Below are 21,739 nucleotides of genomic sequence, written 5' to 3'. Positions count from 1 at the left end.
TTACTATGTTAATTCTGCCAAACCATGAGCATGGGAGATCTCTCCATTTTCTGAGGTCTTTTTTGATTTCTTTCTTGATAGACTTGAAGTTATAGTCATACAAATCTTTCACTTGTTTGGTTAGAGTTACCCCAAGATATTTTAAATTATTTGTGTTTATTGTGAAGGGAGTTGTTTCCCTAATTTCTTTCTCAGCCTGTTTATCATTTGTACAAAAAGGCTACTGATTTATTTGAGTTAATTTCATATTCAGTCACTTTGCCGAAGTTGTTTATCAGCTGTAGAAGTTCTCTCATAGAATTTTTAGGGTTGAGCGCTAGCACGCCCCTTCCGCCGCTCGCCCCTCCTGCAGTCTGAGGCCTGCGGGTAAGTGCACCCAGGAGCCCCCCAGACACATTCTGGGGGATCCATAGAACCCATAGCCAGAGCTAGCACGCCCCTTCCGCCGCTCGCCCCTCCTGCAGTCTGAGGCCTGCGGGTAAGTGCACCTAGGAGCCCCCCAGACACATTCTGGGGGATCCAGAGAACCCATAGCCAGCGCTAGCACGCCCCTTCCGCCGCTCGCCCCTCCTGCAGTCTGAGGCCTGCGGGTAAGTGCACCCAGGAGCCCCCCAGACACATTCTGGGGGATCCATAGAACCCATAGCCAGCGCTCGCCCCTCCTGCAGTCTGAGGCCTGCGAGTGAGTGCACCTAGGAGCCCCCAGACACATTTTGGGGGATCCAGAGAACCCATAGCCAGCGCTAGCACGCTCCTTCTGCTGCTCGCCCCCCCTCCGGTCTGAGGCCTGCAGGGTCTGAGTCCCAGACCAGACCTCTACCAGGTCTGCAGTTGTGTGGACCCCGGATTCCACCTGAGACATACTGGAAGGTCCGCTCAACCCAGAGCCACAGAGGAACAACTGAACTCAGAGTGTCAGACAACATACCCTGAGATATCCAAGAGGAGACACTGCACCCAGAACAGCAGACATCTAGCTGGACTGCTACCTTGGAGGCACCATATCCTGAGGCATCCTAGAGATACCACTGTAATCAGGGCAGCTGGAAAAAATCACAAAGACATCTGGACTCCTAGAAGACCAAACAAAAGCGAGACAACTGGAAAGACAGGCTTCAATCAGAGACAGAAGTACAGGTAGCACTAGAATTAACCAGATGGCAAAAGGCAGGCGCAAGAACGTAAGCAACAGAAACCAAAGTTACATGGCATCATCAGAACCCAGTTCCCCCATCATAGCAAGCCCTGAACACCCCATCACACCAGAAAAGCAGGACTCAGAATTAAAATCACTTCTCATGATGATGATAGAGGACTTTAAGAAAGACATAAATAACACTCTCAAAGAACAGATAGAAACCCTTAGAGAGGAAACACAAAAATCCCTTAAGGAATTGCAAGAAAATGCAACCAAACGGGAGAAGGAATTAAACAAAAACATGCAGGATCTAAAAACGGAAGTAGAAACAATAAAGAAATCACAAAGGGAGAACACCCTGGAGATAGAAAACTTAAAAAAATGATCAGGAGTCATAGATACAAGTATTACCAACAGAATACAAGAGATGGAAGAGAGAATCTCATGTGCAGAAGATACCATGGAAAACATTGACACAACTGTCAAAGAAAATGCAAAATACAAAAAGCTACTAACCCAAAATATACAAGAAATCCAAGACACAATGAGAAGGCCAAACCTAAGGATAATAGGAATAGATGAGGGGGAAGACTCCCAACTTAAAGGACCAGTAAATATTCTCAACAAAATTATAGAGGAAAACTTCCCTAACCTAAAGAAAGAGATGTCCATAAATATACAAGAAGCCTACAGAACTCCAAATAGTTTAGACCAGAAAAGAAATACTTCCCGCCACATAATAGTCAAAACATCAAATGTACAAAACAAAGAAAAAATACTAAAAGCAGTAAGTGAAAAAAGCCAAAGTAACATATAAAGGCAGACCTATAAGAATTACACCAGACTTCTCACCAGAGACCATAAAAGCCAGAAGATCCTGGACTGATATCATACAGACCCTAAAAGAACATATATGTCAGCCCAGACTACTATACCCAGCAAAACTGTCAATCATTATTGATGGAGAAACCAAAATATTCCATGACAAATCCAAATTTACACAGTATCTCAACACAAACCCAGCACTTCAAAGGATAATTGGTGGAAAACTCCATCACAAGGAGGGAAACTACAACCTGGAAAAAGCAGGAAAGTAATCTTCCAAAAACCGTAAAAGAAGGTAGCTACACAAACATATCTCCACTGCCAATAACAAAAATAACAGGAAACAACACTCATTTTTCCTTAATATCTCTTAATATCAATGGACTCAATTCGCCAATAAAAAGACATAGACTATCAGACTGGATACGTAAACAGGACCCAACATTTTGCTGCATTCAGGAAACGCACCTCTGTGGAAAGGACAGACACTACCTCAGAGTAAAAGGTTGGAAAACAATCTACCAAGCAAATGGTCCCAAGAAACAAGCTGGAGTAGCCATTCTAATATCAAATAAAATCAGTTTTCAACCACAAGTAATCAAAAAAGATAAAGAAGGACACTTCATATTCATGAAAGGAAAAATGTACCAAGAGGAACTTGCAATTCTCAACATCTATGCCCCAAATGTAAGGGCACCCACATACATAAAAGACACTTTACTAAAACTTAAAGCATACATTGCACCCTACACAATAATAGTGGGAGATTTCAACACCCCACTCTCAGTTATGGACAGATCATGGAAACAGAAACTAAATCGAGACACAATGAAACTAACAGAAGTTATGAACCAATTGGACTTAACTGACATCTATAGAACATTTCATCCTAAAACAAAAGAATACACCTTCTTCTCAGCACCTCATGGTACCTTCTCGAAAATAGACCATATAATTGGTCACAAAACAGGCCTCAACAGACACAAAAAGATTGAAATAATCCCCAGCACCTTATCAGACCACCATGGATTAAGACTTGTCTTTGACATGGACAAAAACATCAGAAAACCGACATACACTTGGCAACTGAACAATGCTCTACTCAATGATAACTTGGTCAAGGAAGAAATTAAGAAAGAAATTACAGACTTTTTAGATTTAAATGAAAATGAGGACACATCATATCAAAACATGTGGGACTCATTGAAAGCAGTACTAAGAGGAAAAATCATAGCTCTAAGTGCTCACAAAAAGAAAGTGGAAAGAGCATACATCAACAACTTGACAGCAAACCTGAAAGCATTAGAACAAAAAGAAGCTAGTATACCCAAGAGGAGTAGACGGCAGGAAATAGTCAAACTCAGGGCTGAAATCAACCAAGTCGAAACAAAAAGAACTATACAAAATATCAACAAAACCAGGAGCTGGTTCTTTGAGAAAATCAACAAGATAGACAAACCCTTAGCCAGACTAACCAAAGGACGCAGAGACAGCATTCAAATTAATAAAATCAGAACTGAAAAGGGAGACATAACAACAGAAACAGAGGAAATTAAAAAAATTATCAGATCCTACTACAAAGGCCTATACTCAACAAAATTGGAAAATCTGGAGGAAATGGACAATTTTCTAGATAGATACCAGGTACCAAAGTTAAGTGAGGAGCAGATAAACCACCTAAACAGTCCCATAACGCCTAAAGAAATAGACACAGTCATTAAAAATCTTCCCACCAAAAAATGTCCGGGGCCAGATGGTTTCAGTGCAGAATTCTTTCAGACCTTCAAGGAAGACCTAATACCAATCCTCTTCAAGTTATTCCATCGAATAGAAACAGAAGGAACACTGCCCAATTCATTCTATGAAGCTACCATTACACTCATACCTAAACCACAGAAAGACCCAACAAAGAAAGAGAACTACAGACCAATCTCTTTTATGAATATTGATGCAAAAATACTCAATAAAATTCTCGCAAACCTAATCCAACAATACATCAAAACAATTATCCATCAAGATCAAGTAGGCTTTATCCCAGGAATGCAGGGATGGTTCAATATTCGGAAATCCATCAATGTAATCCACTACATAAATAAACTCAAAGAGAAAAACCACATGGTCATCTCACTAGACGCTGAGAAAGCATTTGACAAAATTCAACATCCCTTCATGTTAAAAGTCTTGGAAAGATCAGAAATTCAAGGCCCATATCTAAACATAGTAAAAGCAATATACAGCAAGCCAGTAGCCAACATCAAACTAAATGGAGCGAAACTTGAAGCAATCCCACTAAGATCAGGGACTAGGCAAGGCTGCTCACTCTCACCTTACCTATTCAATATAGTACTGGAAGTCTTAGCTAGAGCAATTAGACAACAAAAGGAAGTCAAAGGGATACAGATAGGAAAGGAAGAAGTCAAAATTTCACTATTTGCAGATGATATGATAGTATACTTAAGTGAACCTAAAACTTCCACCAGAGAACTCCTAAACCTGATAAACAACTTTAGCAATGTGGCTGGATATAAAATCAACTCAAACAAATCAGTAGCCTTCCTCTACTCAAAGGATAAACAGGCAGAGAAAGAAATTAGGGAAATGACACCCTTCACAATAGCCACAAATAAAATAAATTATCTTGGAGTGAATCTAACAAAGCAAGTGAAAGATCTGTATGACAAGAACTTCAAGTCTCTGAAGAAAGAAATTGAAGAAGATCTCAGAAGATGGAAAGATCTCCCATGCTCCTGGATTGGCAGGATTAACTTAGTAAAAATGGCTATCCTGCCAAAAGCAATCTACAGATTCAATGCAATACCCATCAAAATTCCAAATCAATTCTTCATAGAGATAGAAAGAGCAATTTACTAATTCATTTGGAATAACAAAAAACCTAGGATAGCAAGAACTATTCTCAACAATAAAAAAACCTTTGGGGGAATCACCATTCCGGACCTCAAACTATACTACAGAGCAGTAGTGATAAAAACTGCATGGTATTGGTACAGAGACAGACAGGATGATCAATGGAATAGAACTGAAGACCCAAAATTGAACCTGCACACCTATGGTCACTTGATCTTTGACAAGGGAGCTAAATCCATCCAGTGGAAAAAGGACAGCATTTTCAACAAGTGGTGCTGGCTCAACTGGAGGTCAACATGTAGAAGAATGCAAATAAATCCACTCTTATCCCCCTGCACAAAGCTCAACTCCAAGTGGATAAAGAACCTTCACATAAAGCCAGATACACTGAAACTATTAGAAGAGAAGTTGGGGAAGACCCTCGAATACCTAGGCACAGGGGAAAAGTTCCTGAACAGAACACCAATGGCTTATGCTCTAAGATCAAGAATCGACAAATGGGACCTCATCAAATTGCAAAGCTTCTGTAAGGCAAAGGACACTGTCAACAAGACAAAACGGCAACCAACAGATTGGGAAAAGATCATTACCAATCCTACATCTGATAGGGGGCTAATATCTAATATTTACAAAGAGCTCAAGAAATTAGACACCAAACAACAAAATAACCCCATTAAAAAATGGGGTACAGAGCTAAACAAAGAATTCTCAACTGAGGAAACTTGAATGGCCGAGAAGCACCTTAAGAAATGCTCAACATCCTTAGTCATCAGGGAAATGCAAATCAAAACAACACTGAGATACCACCTCACACCAGTCAGAATGGCTAAGATCAAAAACTCAGGTGATAGTAGATGCTGGCGAGGATGTGAAGAAAGAGGAACACTCCTTCATTGTTGGTGGAGTTGCAAGCTGGTACAACCACTTTGGAAGTCAGTCTGGCGGTTCCTCAGAAAATTGGACATAGCACTACCTGAGGACCCAGCTATACCACTTCTGGGTGTATACCCAGAAAATGCCTCAACAAATAACAAAGACATATGCTCCACTATGTTCATAGCAGCCCTATTTATAATAGCCAGAAGCTGGAAAGAACCCAGATGCCCTTCAACAGAGGAATGGATACAAAAAATGTGGTACATTTACACAATGGAATATTACTCAGCTATTAAAAATAATGAATTCGAGAAATTCTTAGGTAAATGGATGGATCTAGAAAATATCATCCTGAGTGAGGTAACCCAATCACAAAAGAACACACATGGTATTTACTCACTGATAAGCGGAGATTAGCCCAAAAGTTTGAAACAACAAAGATTCAACTACACAAAGCTCATGAAGAAGAAAGAACAAGTGAGGATGCCTAGGTCTTTCTTAGAAGGAGTAACTAAATAACCAAGGGAGCAAATATGGAGACAAAGTGTGGGTCAGAATCTGAAGGGGGGGTTGTAGGGAGACCATTGTGTCTGGGTACTCATTCCATAGGCAGTCACCAAAAATAGATGCTAATAGGGATGTCAGGATGGGAAAGCTGACAGCAGCCTGATAAGGCTGTCTCCTTAGAGGTCTCTCAGAGTCGGACATACCCAGAGACAGATATCCACAGCTATCCATTAATCTGATCAAAGTTCCCAATGGAGGAGTTAGAGAGTAAATTGAAGGAACCGTGAACCATAAGGGCTGGTGGCCCTGTGAGGAGGGCAGCAATACCAACCAGCCAGAGCTCCCCAGGGTCTAAACCACCAGCCCAGGAGCACATAGGGAGAGACACATGACTCCAGCTGTATATGTAGGGGAGGATGGCCCTGTTGGGCAGAGGTGGGAGACAAGATCATTGGTACCCTGAAGGCTGAGCACTGAGGGGGGGGAATCTGAGGGTGGGGAGGGAGGCTGGGGGTAGGTGGGTAAACACCTTCATAGAGGCAGGAGGAGGGGGGATGGGATAAGGGGTTCCTGGGTGGTGGGGGAAATATGGTAAGGGGATAAAATTTGAAATGTAAATATTATATCCAATAAAAGAGGGGAAAATAGAAAAGCGGTTAGAACCAACATTCTTAATAAAATGTCAGCCCTCTTTAAAAAAAAAACTATCTTGATACTAAAATTTGTTTTGAGAATTGTATATTGCAGAATGATCAGCCTTGGTGTATCTACTCAACAAGCAAGATGGGCAGACCTGCTCAAACCTCTGAGGTCCGTGAATTCCATCTGGAGGCAGCGAAGACACAGCATCAGAGGATTGTCAACTTGCTCTCCCCCCCACTCCTCTTCTAATATCTCAACGCCCATAATCAGCTTGAAGAAGCTAATGATGAGTCAGCGCTCCTATTCCCTGGGCATGGGGACTAAGGTGGTAAATGTTGGGCTGTCTCCCTAGTGAAAAGTAGTGGTTTTGTCGGAATAGAGAGGATTAGCTAGGGTTTATTGCATAGCCATAACCTATTAGTAGAAATCTGTATAATTAATATCAAGATGAAGATATAAATTCTTAAATGGCACCAATTTACTTTGTTTACAAATTTTAAGGTTTTCATTGGCATGAGCTTCTTAGTGATATAAGAGTGAGATGAATATTGTTACTCTCATAGGCATTGTACCAGTATAACACACTTAGGAATACAAAGCTTAGACCCAGTCCTTCTTTAACTTTTTTAACTGATTTGAGATGGTCAGCCTGTGAGTTAAGGGACTATAGCAAATTCATGAGTTGGAGTTTATTATAAGGGTGTTCTCTATGTTTTATTTAGAAATTGCTGAGTGGAGTTAACAGGCAACAGTCCAGATTACCTTACATGGATAGCTGGTTTTCAAAACATCAGAAATCCTTAGAATTGACATGACAAACATTTCAGTAGTAATGTTCATTTTCATTAGAGACCTGTCTGCTCCGGACAGCTTCCTATGTTAAATTCTAAGAAGAAATTGAGAATCCTTGGAGTTACTCCAGTTGTGGTGAGACAACCACTAGGCAAGAATTGCCACTTTCCTTCTACAGACAAATTACTGTCCAGAAAAGGACACACTTGCAGAATAGTCGACTGATTATATCTGCCTAGACAGAGTAATCAGCCCTTAATAATTCTGCAGCACTAAGGTCTGTCAGATGATCCTGGGCCAGAAGGCAGAAGAACAGATGCTCCAACGTTTTGAAGTAGAGCGAGTGTCCAGGTGTTCAGAGGTCTCTATAAATTGGCTAAGTTTTAGAAGCTATGCTTTGTGCTTCCCACAATTATAGTCAACTCAGTCATTCTGGATTTCTGATGGGGTTGAAAACTTATAGCTATTTACTTTGAGAGAAAAGATCTGAGTGTATGGTCATCAGCTGACATTCATCCTAAAGCCAAGGAAAAAGCCAGGTTCAGAACTAAGTGTTTTAGTTAGGATAGATGACAGAGGTGCTGGTTAGTCAACAAAAGGATGGACTGGGTATTAGGACTATCTTGTACCTCACTGGTACAAATAGGCATAATTATGCTCTAATTGTATTTTGAGAGAAAAGTTTCCTTTTAACAGGAAGGGTGATGTGTAGGAGGAGCTAAGGTGGGAGGAGTACTGAGAGGAAGAAAAGGAGTAAGAAGAGGAGAAGAAGAAGGAGAGGAGAAGCTAGGTGATGAAAGAGAGATAGAGGGGGGAGACAGGGAAGCAGATGTTCATGTATCTCCACCAGTCAAAGATAGTTGATATATCTAGGTTGGGTAGTGGGTTACACCTCTGATTGAACAATACCAAACTTATAAAGCCTATGATTAACATTTCTTAAAAAAATGTATAAATGCAAAAAGGAAAAGGGGGCATGGGATATGGGTTTTCTAAGGGGGGGGGAATGGGGAAACGGGATGGTATCTGAAGTGTAAATGAAAGATCTAATAAAAAAAAACAATTAAAAAAAGAATTTTTTGGGTTGCTTATGCATACATTTATGTCATCTGCAAATTGGGCATATACCCAAAAGATGCCCCACCATGCCACAGGGGCAGATGTTCCAGTATGTTCATAGCAGCCTTGGTTGCAATAGCCAGAAGCTGGAAACAACCCAGATGTCCCATAACTGAAGAATGGACACAGAACATGTGGTTAATTTACACAATGGAATACTACTCAGCTATTAAGAATGAGGACATCTTGAGTTTTGCAGGCAAATGGATGGAACTAGAAAATATCATCCTGAGTGAGGTAATCAGACTCAAGAGGACATGCATAGTATGTACTCACTAATAAGTGGATATTAGCCAAAAAAAAGTACAGAATATGCAATCAGGTATTGTGTGTTGGGGAACAAGACTGAAGTCCTGAGGGCCAGTAGAAAGAATGAAAACAGGTAACCTTGGGAGGTAGGAGGTGGGGGGACCCTCTAGAATGTACCAGAGACCTGGGAGGTGAGAGACTCTCAGGACTCAAAGGGAGGGACCTTAGATGAAATGCCCTATACCGGGGAGAGGGAACTTTTAGAGCCTACCTCCAGTAAAAAGATAGGGCATCAAGTGGAGGGATGGGGGTTGCCATCCCACAGCCCAAAACTCTGACCCAGAATTGTTCCTTTGTAAAAGAACTGCAGGGATGAAAATGGAGACGAGCCTGAGGAAAGGGAGGTTCAGTGACAGGCCTAAATTGGGATCCAGCTCAAAGTAGGCCTCAAGGCCTGAGGCTACTACTGAGGCTATGCAGTGCTCAGGAAAAGGGACCTATCGTGACTGCCCTCCGAAAGACCCAGCAAGCAGCTGAAAGAGTCAGATGCAAATATTTACACTAAAACAATGGACAGAAGCTCTTGAACCCTATGGTTGAATTAGGGAAAAGCTGGAAGAAGCTGAGGAGGAGGGTGACCCTGTAGGAGGTCCAGCAGTCTCAACTTACCTGGACCCCCAAGATCTCTCAGACACTGGGCCACCAACCAGACAGCATATACTAGCTGATATGAATCCCCCCAACACATATACAGCAGAGGACTGCCAGGTTTGGACTCAGTCATTGAAGATGTACCTAACCCTTAAAAGACTGGAGGTCCCAGGGAATGGGAAGGTATGGTTAGGTGTGATGGGTTGAAGACATCCTCATTGAGATGGGGACAGAAGGTATGGGATGTGGAACAGTCAGCTGGTAGACTGTGAGGGGGATAAAATCTGGACTGTAAACAAAGATTAAATAAATAATAATAAAAATACTCAAAAGGCAGCCAGTGCACCAAGAGAGACCCAAGAGGTTTGCCTGTAGCAATCCCTGAATTTCTCTCTTAGGCATTTATCATACTGATATAAACATATAACTACAGATTTTTAGGAACAAAGTTCATATCACCCACAAGTGTGCCCCTGACTTGTCCTTTCATTGTTTGCTTTTTCCCCCATCAGAAAACTTTTAGTTGGCATGTGTCTTTGCCAACAGGGAGTATCTATTGCTGATAACACACATTTGGATCTTGTTTTCAAACCTAATCAGCTAAATTGATTCTGCTAATTGGAACTGACACTATTAACATTTAGGATTATTACTGAGAAGTATTTGCAGATTCACATAATTTTGTTGCTGTTTTTCTGGTTGGTTTGAATATTGTTAATTCTCTTCCTTCCCCTTATTCAGCTCAAAGTTTAATGGTTTACTGAGTTTCGAATTTTTACTTCTTCCTTAGTTCTCATTTATTTATGTATTCCTTTCATAAAATAAATTCTTTCCTAAGTTCCATGATCATGACTGCTTTTCTTATTTACCCTCGTATAGGGCTTCTTTAAGTATTTTCTACAGTGATGTTTTACTGGGAAATGAGTTGCTTTATTTTGTGTTTACTTGAGAATGTTTTCAATTTCTATTGATTGTAAAAGTTAACTTTGATAGATATAGTAAATTTTGTGAACAGTTAACTTTCTCAGAGTTTCAAACACATCATTCCACGCTGTTATGGCTTTTAGGGTTTCTATAGGGATGGCTGATATCATTCTGAGATTAGTCATTGTAAGTCATTTGAAATTCCTCTCTTCTAGTTTTCAGTATTCTTTATTCTGTAGTCTTAAAAACAATGCTGTGATGTGAAGAGGTATTTTCTAGTCATGCTTATTTGGGGTTCTAACTGCCTCTTATTGGCTACCTATACATTCCCCCCAAAGTAAAAAACAGCAGGAGCAGCAGCAGCAACAACAACAGCAACAACAACAACAGCAGCAACAACACAACCTTTCTACATTCATTTCATGGATTATGTGTAATGTACTTCCAATTTGCATTCCCGCTCATTCTACTCAAATGGAAGAAAACCAGGTCTTTCTTACTTGACATAATCTTAGTAGAAGTGTAGAAAGTAGAAAAAAATATAGTGTTTTTATGAACCTTAAGTGTTCCCAATACTCACATGGGTCACTGCAATCCACATAAATGCTTCTGAATTCCCTAGCACACAGTCTTTTCACCTCATAGTCATCAAAATACTTGCTGATACTCATTGCTAGATTGTAACTAGGCAGTATCATTAAAATTGTCCTTATGAGGATGTGGACAAGGTGAGGAAAGTCATTACCTGTAATTAAAAGATAATAGATTAGCTTCAATGATAAGAAAAGTAGTGAGCCTCCTTATGAAAATAAACTTCTCCCAAGTGGTTAATTCATTCTCAGACAATTCTCGAACTATCAGACAATCCTTGAGAAAGCACCACTTGTTGTTGTATGTACCCAGCCAGAAAGCTTGTGGGAAAATAACAATATTAACCACACAATTGAAGAGTAGCTTTTAGTAACAGTGACTTCCTAGAATCTGTTTTCCTTTTCTTTTTATTCTTGGTTCTTCTTTTCCTTTCTCTCTCCTCCCTGTTCTCCTCCATCTCTAACTTCCACATATCTACTTAGTAAATATTTCATGATTTCCAAAAAACACAGGTTTTCAGATTATTGGAAAGTGTTCATCAGTTAATTTTAAACTCTCACATTATTTCACTCCTGTTTAACTTATTTATGTTCTGGAAAAAGGGGAAATTGTACGGTGTTCTTACCATAAAATTGCAGGATCGTGTAAATGATGATACTGAACATAGTTGAAAAGTAGTTAAACAGCGTCAGTTTGATGTAGGCAGCAGTGCTGCTATTGAACAGAAAGCTCCCAAGATAAATGAGAGGAACAACACACCAACCATAGAGCATAAAGATCAGAATTGTGTCCAGGAAGTTGTAATGCACAACAAATGCCTCCAGCTGGCAGAATTTGAATATGCCCTAGGACATAGAGTATAGAAAATCAAGATGAAGGATATACGGTGCAGCTACTGTCTCTAATAATTATTAGGTACTAATTTTGGTTATTTTTTTAAGCTTTAGAGTGGAAGACTTAAGTGAATAATTCTTTCAACTGGGATTATTACAGTAAGCACAGTAACTAAGCTCCTCTTTCTGTTTTTCTCCTTTTTTGAAACAGTCTTTACTTCCCATAGTCATGATTAAATACAAAGTAATTATATTTGTATTAAACCAAACAGATTTTTCCCTGGAAAAAAAGACCTTGGTTACAGGTCACTTTTCTTAGGATTTCCCTTAGGGCTCTTTGTTCAGTGTGTCTTCTGGTGGCTGTTCTGAGCCTTGGGATTCTTTTTCAATCCTCTGAATTACAACTGAGAAGGGAACTGAAGAGCACACAGAGTTAGAGAAATATAGATTTGGAAAAATACTAGTGTTACTAAGGAAATTTCTAAAATTCTACATACTGGCTTGCAATTACAATTCTTTAAAAATAACACAGTTGTACCTTCTGATCAATAACATGATTATTTTCAAGATCACTAATTTGTGGAAAGAAAGGCTAAACTAAGAATGTCCCATTAGAATCTTGTGTAGTTCTTGGAAATAGAAATAGAAAATATTTCCAAGTATCACTGCTTAAAGGAAGCACATGAAGAGAATCAGTAATTGTATAATCTAATGCAACTCACTAGGTTGGAGCCTCCTTTAACAACAAAGAGAACTGTATAGTCAGGAAGAAATTATGAGAAACTCGAGGCACAAATGTGAGAAAAGCCTCAAGTTTCATTTAACTGGTTTCATTTAAATTTACCTGGACAAGTGAAGCATGTACTCAGTTGTTACACAGGATGTGAGTCAATACAGTAAAAACAGAAAATTAAAAAATAATGTAAATTAAATGAAATTAGGATTTTCTTGAAATAAGCTGCTTTGAAAATTTATATGAAAACAAAAACATATTATGGCAAAGGGGACATTCTGTCAAAAAAAATTGATAGAGGGAGTGGGGGAATGGCAAAGCAGCACATCACAGAGTTGGAAAAAATAGCCTCAGATGCAGACTTCTTGCTTTTATTTTATGCACAGGCTCTGGGTTCAGTCCTTAGTACCATCATAAAGTGGTCTATTACATACATACCAACAGGACAGAATTGAAAAACATAAAATATAATTAAATGCATATTATTTGTTATTATAGGACAAAATGAGTATTTCAAATAAGTGGGAAAAGGCTCATTAATTTAATATTAGAATAATGAATTAGCTATTTAGGAAAAAACAGATATTACATCACATCTTACCAAGAAATAGTTTTTGAATGAAGAGAAAATATCTATTAACAATATTGGTAAAGTGAGCAGAGTCTGATGCATTAAAGCTTGAAGAAGAAAATACTCTTCCCTCAAGATTTTATGGGATGGAGAATCTAGTGAGAACAGCATATTTTGAGGTATATCTCCAAATTAATATTGACTCAGCTATGCAAATCCTTGATAAGGCTAATAATTCTAACATTTACTTAAATTTAAGTTCTTAAAAGATATGTTTCTGTTTACACTCTCCAATATTTGTCTAATGAAGAGATAAGCTAATGTCAAAGGCAGAATAAGATTCTTAGAAGCAGGAAGTTGCAGAGGTTGTAATGGTTGAGCACTAGGCTGCTCTTGCAGAGGACCTGGCTTCAGTTACTAGCACATTCATAGTGGCTCCTAGCTATCCGTAACACCAGTTCCGATGGAACTTCCTTCCTTCCTTCCTTCCTTCCTTCCTTCCTTCCTTCCTTCCTTCCTTCCTTCCTTTTCCTCCTCTTCTTCCCGCTCCTCCTTTTCCTCCTCCTCCCTTTTGTTTAATAGTTTAAGAAGAACTGGCTGTAGATGTTCTTTGAAAGTCTGGTAGAACTCTGCTATGACTCCATCTGAGCCTGAGCTTTTTGTAGCCGGAAAGCTTTTAGTATTATTTTAGCCTTTTCATTGTTTATGTTATATTAGGTTGTTGTTTTCAGATTAATTTTGGTGGTTGGCAGAATCTAGAAATTTACAATTTAAGGTTTTCCAGCTTAATGGAGTACAGACTTTTAAAGAATTCCCTTATAATATTCTTTTCTCTCCTTTTCTTTCTTTTGGATAGTTGGACCAAAGGCCTGTCATCTTGTTTATCTTCTCATGAATTCTTCGCATTGTCTGTATTTCATTGATTTCTGCTCTGATTTTTATTATTATTTGCTACTCACTAGATTTGGGTATGTTTTGTTTTTATTTTTCCAAAGTCTTAGTGCATTATTAAGCATTCATTTATGCTTTTTATGATTTTTTTAAAATGTAGACAGAATCATAAATTTCCCTCATAGGACAGCTTTCAATAAAAGGGATAATAGAAAGAAAAGAAGGAACTATCCCTATTAACAGATTATCTATATTTACAGATGACATAGTATACAGAAGAGATCCCAAAAATTTTTACCAGAAAACTTCTAGAAATGATAAATTCAGAAATGTGTCAGGATACAAACTCAATTTGCACAAATAAATTGCTTTTCTATACACTAACAACTAACATATAGAGAAAGAGATCATAGACACACTTCTATTCACAATACTCTCAATGAAAACAGAATATTTAGGAATAAACCTAACTAAAGAAGAGAAGGACCCCTATAGTAGAAACTTTTAAGTTGCTGAAGAAAGATATAAAGAAGGACACTAGAAAATGGAAAGACATTCTATGTTTATGAATTGGTACAACTAACATTGTGAAAAATAACAATTTTACCAAGGCTATTTATAGATTCAGTGCAATCCCAATCAAAATTGCCATCCTGTTCCTCATAGAAATAGAAAAAAACTATTCTAAAATTTATATAGGACCACAAAAGAACCAAAATAGCCAAAACAATCCTGAAAAAGAACATTTCTAGAGAGATTACTACTTGAGATGTTAAAATGTTTTACAGGATCATAGTAATAAAAACAATATGATATTGGCTCAAAACGAGACACAAAATATCAATGGAACAAAACAGAATACCCAAGTAGGAGTACACATAACTTCAGTTATTTGACAAAGATACCAAAAATGTACACTAGAGAAAAGACAGAATCTTCAACAAATGATGCTTGTAATATTGGGTATCTATATGCAGGAGGATGATATAACCTGTGTATATCACCTCACGCAAAAACTAACTTGAAATAATCAAGACCTAAATGTGAAAGCTGAAATACTGAAATTGCTAGAAGAAAAGCTAGGCAGTGCCCGCCATGATATAGATGCAGGAAAGCACTTTCTGAATAGGACACCACTTGCTCTAGAATTTTGGCAAGTGAGACTTTATAAAACTAAAAGACATCTGCACAGCTGAGGAAACAATCACGTGAAGAGGAAGCTCAGGGAGGGATGGGAGAATTGTTTTTCAGCTAAACATCCACCAAAGATTAATATCAAGAATACATAAATAACTCAAAAAAAAAAAAGAAAAGAAAAAAGAAAACAGAGCAATGAAATCCCAACCCAAACCAACTATCCAAATAAAGAAAACAACAACAAAAAGTCCAAAAAAAAAAAAACCATTTTAAAAAGTATCTCAAAGACTTTTTATCATCCCTAGCAATTAGGGAAACATAAGTCAAATGCCTTTTGAGATTCCGTCATACTTTAGTGAGAATGGCAAAGATCAGTGAGACAATTGGCAACAAATGCTGTGTGTGTGCACAGAAAAAAACCTTCATTCACCCGTGGTGGAATTGCAAACAGCTTGAGAAATAAGTTTGAAAAAATACTCAAAAATTAAAAATAAATCTACCTATGGCCCAGCTACAGCAATCCTTGGCACATGCCCAAAGGACTTAATATTCTATTCCACAGGTACTTGCTAAGCCATGTTCATTGCTGTTCTAGTCACAACAGCCTACATGAATATAGCCTACAGGAATAAAACAACCTACATGTCACAGAACTGATACACATATAAAACACTATACTAAGGAAAAAGGAAATTTTCAGGTTAAGTGGATGAAACCAGAAAGTATTATGTTGTATGAAGTAACCCAGACACAGAAAGACAAACACTGCATAGTCTCTCTTATCTGAGGTTTCTAGCTCCAAATGCTGATATGTGAATATATAACCTGGAGTGACTACAGAAACCAGGAAAATAAAATGGGATAATTGTGTAGTGCAACGGGGGCAATAGTTATAAGTGATCTAAAGGGTGAAATGGGAGAATAAGGAGCTCTAGGGAAGAGGAGAAAGATAAATACAGAAGAGGATAAAATAAAAGTAAAACTGTCTTGTTAATATATAAATGTACATGCATAGTATAAATAAAGAATTTCCTATCTAGACTGACAATATTTCCTTGCATAGCCATGAACCATCTATCAGAATATGCAATACCAAGCATGAGAAAGTACCTTTTAAGTTGTTGGTTAGGGATGTCCAAGACTACATGTAAGGCTACAAAAACATTATATGGCTTACTGGTGTTGCCCTTGGTTCTAATCATCCTCTAGATTTAGAAGGAATCCTGTTGGAGTACACTGTATGAAATTGTGTCTCTGTCCTTCCTCACCTATCTAAGGCATTTTTGATTGGCTTTAATACAAAATCTGATGGCCAATTAGCTGGGCAGAATGTGGAAGGTGAGACTTCCTGGGAGCAAGAAAGAAACTCTGGGAAGAAGAGCCTTTTTTACCAGGAGACAGATGTGACTATGGGCCTGGAAGTTATAGATAGTCATGTGGCTACATGGGGCTAGGTGGTTGGATTAACTTAGATGAGGTAGCTGAGAGTCTTCCCAGCTAAGGCTTAAAATATTAAAAGGTCTCTGTGTGGTTATTTGGGGGAAAAAACTGGTTAAGGAATAATTGCTGCCATATTTTCAGCATTAATTAATATATACAAAACATAATAATTTAATAGATAATAGGAAAATTTCTTTAATTGTCAAATACTATAGACTGGACATTATAAATGTATATCATACCTTATAGTTTTATAATTGTTACATAATTTATAATTGTACTTAATTTATGTTAGAAAGAAAAAGAGCCTTTTAGTGGACTAAAAAGGGAAATTGTAGAGAGAATATCTTGTGTATTGTATGGATGCATCACCTGTCAATTAAAAAAAAATCTATGGCCTTTAGGAAAGGGTAGAATAGAAGGTGGGACATCTGGAGGCAGAGAGAATTCTGGGATTGACCAGGCCAGAATCTGGACAGGGAAGATGTGAAGAGATGGACATGTGATACCTGAGCACAGGTGACCAGTCACATGGCAGAATGTAGATGAAAATAAATGGGTTATTTTAAGTTATGATCTAGTCAGAGAAGAGCCTAACCATATGGCCAACTTATTTGGAAATATATTTTGAATCTGAGCCTTATTTCTGGGAGCATGGGCTGGGAGGAAGAACCAGACTAACTTCTACAAAATTTCTATTCCTAAATACATTATGCACTTCAAATACAGGTCTTCCAACTGAAACCGACCTCCATGCCTCCTCCCCGAGGATCAGCTTTTACGGTGTCATAAGGTGTCATTTAAGCTTCCAAAGGAAGGAAGTATCCAATAATCTTACCCATTTATCACACCATGAGCCACAATGGTAAGATTAGCATACCTTGACAATAAGCAACAGCTCTCTAATTGCATTGAAGATACACACAACAAGATGGAAATCCTACCTTATACTGGGGTTCTAACCAACTACTCAGGGTTAGTGAGGTCATAGGTCTTGGAAAAGAACCTTCAGCTGCCACTTTACTAAACCATCATAATCCCTAACAGCACTATAAACATTTGTTCTTTTACCCACAGATAAATGAATTTCTAATTTCTAACCAAGGAAATCTTGCAACAGATAGAGACCATTACAGAAAACCACAATCAAAATGCAGAATTGTGGAGCCCAATCCCAACTGATACAACATAACTCCTGAACTTAAGACTCAGGGATCACTATGAAAGGAATGCAAAGATTGTTAAGAACCCGAGGAACAGGGAGTCTGCTACAAGACTGAGTCTCTGACTCATGTCAGAAGATAGACACAGTCTCGCTAACATGGCTGCCTAAACAGGACTTGAATAAGGGCAACAGTAATAGACATGTTAAAGTGTATAGGAAGTTCAGCAGGACTTATGCCTAGACAAAGAACTCCAGGCAACTAAGGAATGCCAAGAGCAGGTGAAACAGTCTTCCCCAGGAAAAAAGCACAGCAATTAGGTATCTAATACTACACCACCACTACCACCACCAACAGTAACAACAACGACAATAATGAAAAAAAAAAGAGTCCATGAATCTGAGAGTAAGAGGGCAGAATAGGAAGGGAAGAAGGGAAAAGGGGGATTGATGTAATTATATTATAATCTCAAGAAATTAAAAAAAAATCCAAAAGAAATTGTGAATAGGGCCACAGTAATAAATTGAAGCATACTGTCCAGGATGACTCTGAATATGAGCGACAATGAGTTTTAGAGTAACTCCAAAGTTCTGACTGTCTCAGGTGGTGGAGGCAGAAAAGACCTTCTCTGAGCCTTACTCTTCTGCTTATAAATGTGATGAATGAAGAGTCATGTACAGTGTTTGTGGTATCATATAAAAACAAACACAAGAAACAACTTCGGTCATTAGGCATATATAGTAATATTGGTATAAATATTGAAAATAGATGCTTTAGTTTATTTCTTGGTTTTTAACCTGTCATCCAGGAAATGGACACACAAGTGTGCCAGCCAAGTTTTAAGAGCCATAAAAACGAGTGACACCTTGGCATGGAAATTAAAAGAGTTTGTTCAATTAATTTTAGGTTAAAAAATTTCCAGTAATTTATAGTGTGTGTATGTGTGTGTGTGTATGTATGTGCATGTACACATGCATGTATATGTGCATGAATGTGTGCATGTGTGTGCACATGTAGAAATCAGAGGACAACATGTAGGAGTCAGCTCTTCTTACACTATGTGGATCCTGGGGATTGAACTAAGATCACCAGGTTTGACAGAACCTGCTGTCATCTTGCTAGCCTGAAATTGATTTTAACTCTATAGAGGAGAGATTGTAAAGCTAGGTACCAGGCTTGAATTAGTGAAAGATAGACAAGTAGACCATCAGCAAGATGGTGAGCTTCTCTTGCTATGTTTATTTGATGATGGATTATGTACCAGGGACTGGAATTGACAATAGTATCCAGTCTTGCACATTAAAAAATGAAGTGGTCCTCAGTTCTCTCTACCTTAAGGCATCTCTGTGTAATATACAATATTTGCTTCTCACACTACCACTAATCCTGGGTTCTGGTCTGGTAGGTAAGCAGCTTTTACAGTTGGTGAGATCCAGACTCTATCTTCAGAACCAGTTCCTGGGCTCCTCTGCAAAAAATATGAATTGTCTTGTGGGAACCAAACTGGCAAAAAAGTTTATGTCTCTTTTTTCTTCAAAAATTAGTTATCATTTCACAGTACAGTCTGTGGGAATTATTAGTTTATCTTTCATAATAGTAGTTGGTATACTTTATTTCCAGTTCTGTGCCAATGGAGAAATAATAGACTTTGTGAGGACTGAAACAATATTTTATTCATAATATTTTGTTTTCAACACTTATATAAAAATAAATTTACCCCTTTATCCATATTTTATTCCCTGTAACTATGTACCTTTTGTATATTATTTATCTAAAATATGCCCAGAAAATAACAGTTGTTATTGTTTACTAACCTGTAAAATAATTAGCAGATGGTATATACTCCTACATATGCACTCTATAGATTCCTTTCTCAGTTTTTCAAAATGACTTCCAAGTCAAAACTAGTTTTGCTTTGAAGCTTGGCTATGTAGAGCATGGAATTTAAGTATGGAAGATCAATAGCAATAGAAGATGACCTTAGATCTTGAATATGAACTATGTGGTTCAGCCCCAATTTTCTCAATGGGCACACTAGGACTGAGTAGGCATTGTCCTAGCTATAATTAACTTGTCAGCACAAGTTAAAAGGTTTTAGAGCAGATTTTGGACAGGACATATTAGTGAGCGAATACATGACAGCATACTCAAGGGAGATTTTTCAAAGAAAATGGTTCTCTTCAGTGAAAGAATGTGGGGCAGAACATGTCCTTAATGACAGTCTACAGCAAATCTCTAGGGCAGTGAGTTAGTGGAGTTTCAAATTGACAAATTTCATTTTAGGATATAATCATTTTTGTAGAAATTAGTATGGACCACAGAGGGAAAAGGATGCTTCATGCATTTCCAGCTGATACTCACCAGTAATACACAGCAGGCAATGAAGAAGATGATGAGGTCACACAACAAGGCAGAGAGCCAGTAAGTATACACACAGACCCCAGACAGTAACTGGATATGCTTGGCTTGACTGATTCTTTCAGTCACTGTCTGGATACTAAAAGACCCGACCACCACAGAAATGCCAAAAGCTAAACATTGCACTATTTGTAATCCATTTACAGGCCTAAAGAAGAAGAAATAAAATGTGAAATAAACTATGAAATATAGATAGAAAATACTGATGTTAGCCATTTTCAAATATATATGGTTAATCAAGAAAGGTTTGTTACGATTCAGTTTCAGATAAAAAGGAAAATTATACATACACTTTGTTCGAACCATAACGAGGGAGAGGTTGAGGCTTATTGAAGACAGTAATGGAAGCATTAGGACCAGAAAGTACCATAAAAAGAATGCTGTCTAATATTGACAGGGATATTGGAGGTGAGTGGTATGCTTCATTATTGAAGTAAATAGTGATCACTGTTTTGTTTCTCTCAACTTTAATAGAAAGTGCAATAATGCAGAAGGTACGACAATCTTTATTTTCTAATATGTAATCATTCATATCACCTAGAATAAAAAAAGAAAATATCAGTGAGTCAACATGTACCTAGAACCTACATTAGAAAGAATGGTTTTTAAAAAGTTATGGGGTTTATTTTTCCACTTACCATTTTGCTTTCCAAATTCTGGCAATAGATGTTTTTCTTCAATAATTTTACTCCATCATTAATCTTACAATGATCTCACTGTGTAATTCATAACCCAATCATATATTAAGAATATATTTTTTTTGAGACAGGCTTTCTCTATGTATCGCTGGCTGTCCTTAAACTTTCTATGTAGACTAGGCTAGTCTCAAACTCACAGATATCTACCTGCTTCTCCCAAGTGCTGGAATTAAATGTATGCAGCACTATGGCTAGTTTAAGAATATATTTTTCTTAACTGTCAAGACTAAGCATAGTTTGTTATTTTAAAGAGTTGCTTTTGACTGCATTCCTGTATAAATTTTAGAACTGGCCTATAACTACTGGAGGTCCTCTTACAGTCATGTTGGGTGTAAGCTGCTGGCCTGTGTCTACTTCTCTCCCTTGGGGTAGCTAGGCCCCTTGTCCACCAGAGAGAGGAAAGTTTAGCCAGTTGCAGGAAGGATCTTGGTCAGTGATGAGTACATAGGCAAAGAATACACATCTAGGAACAGTTTCAGAGAACTGGTTTTGTTTAATGGGGGGCATATTTATGCCCCTGTGGAGGTGGTCAGGGTCTCTGGGGCAAGGTTTGTTTTGCCGTGTACAATTGGCCAAGACAGGGGTGTTGGAAGATGCTTCATACTCAGGGGCTGTAGGGTCTAAGAGTGGGGGTGGGGTATACACCTTATGTATCCATAGTATGGATATAGTTCAA

At 38.2% G+C, this 21,739-nt stretch overlaps 1 protein-coding gene across 3 annotated transcripts in view; it reads right to left on the bottom strand.

Moving 5' to 3' along the window:
- LOC117713553 (phospholipid-transporting ATPase ABCA3-like) overlaps window positions 1-21,739 on the bottom strand; it is a 158,744-nt gene that overhangs the window by 24,890 nt on the left and 112,115 nt on the right. For all 3 annotated transcript variants that reach the window (XM_076919006.1, XM_076919044.1, XM_076918994.1), the window contains 4 exons: window positions 20,656-20,902; window positions 20,309-20,513; window positions 11,805-12,024; window positions 11,169-11,333 (listed from right to left, as the gene is read on the bottom strand). In XM_076919006.1, the coding sequence (XP_076775121.1) occupies window positions 11,169-11,333; window positions 11,805-12,024; window positions 20,309-20,513; window positions 20,656-20,902 (837 nt within the window). The remainder of the gene's footprint in view (window positions 1-11,168; window positions 11,334-11,804; window positions 12,025-20,308; window positions 20,514-20,655; window positions 20,903-21,739) is intronic.

Source organism: Arvicanthis niloticus, chromosome 1 (genome assembly GCF_011762505.2).
Source record: "Arvicanthis niloticus isolate mArvNil1 chromosome 1, mArvNil1.pat.X, whole genome shotgun sequence".
Taxonomy (NCBI): domain Eukaryota; kingdom Metazoa; phylum Chordata; class Mammalia; order Rodentia; family Muridae; genus Arvicanthis; species Arvicanthis niloticus.
Note: the sequence above shows the minus strand (reverse complement) of the source record. Positions and strands in the feature narration are given on the sequence as shown.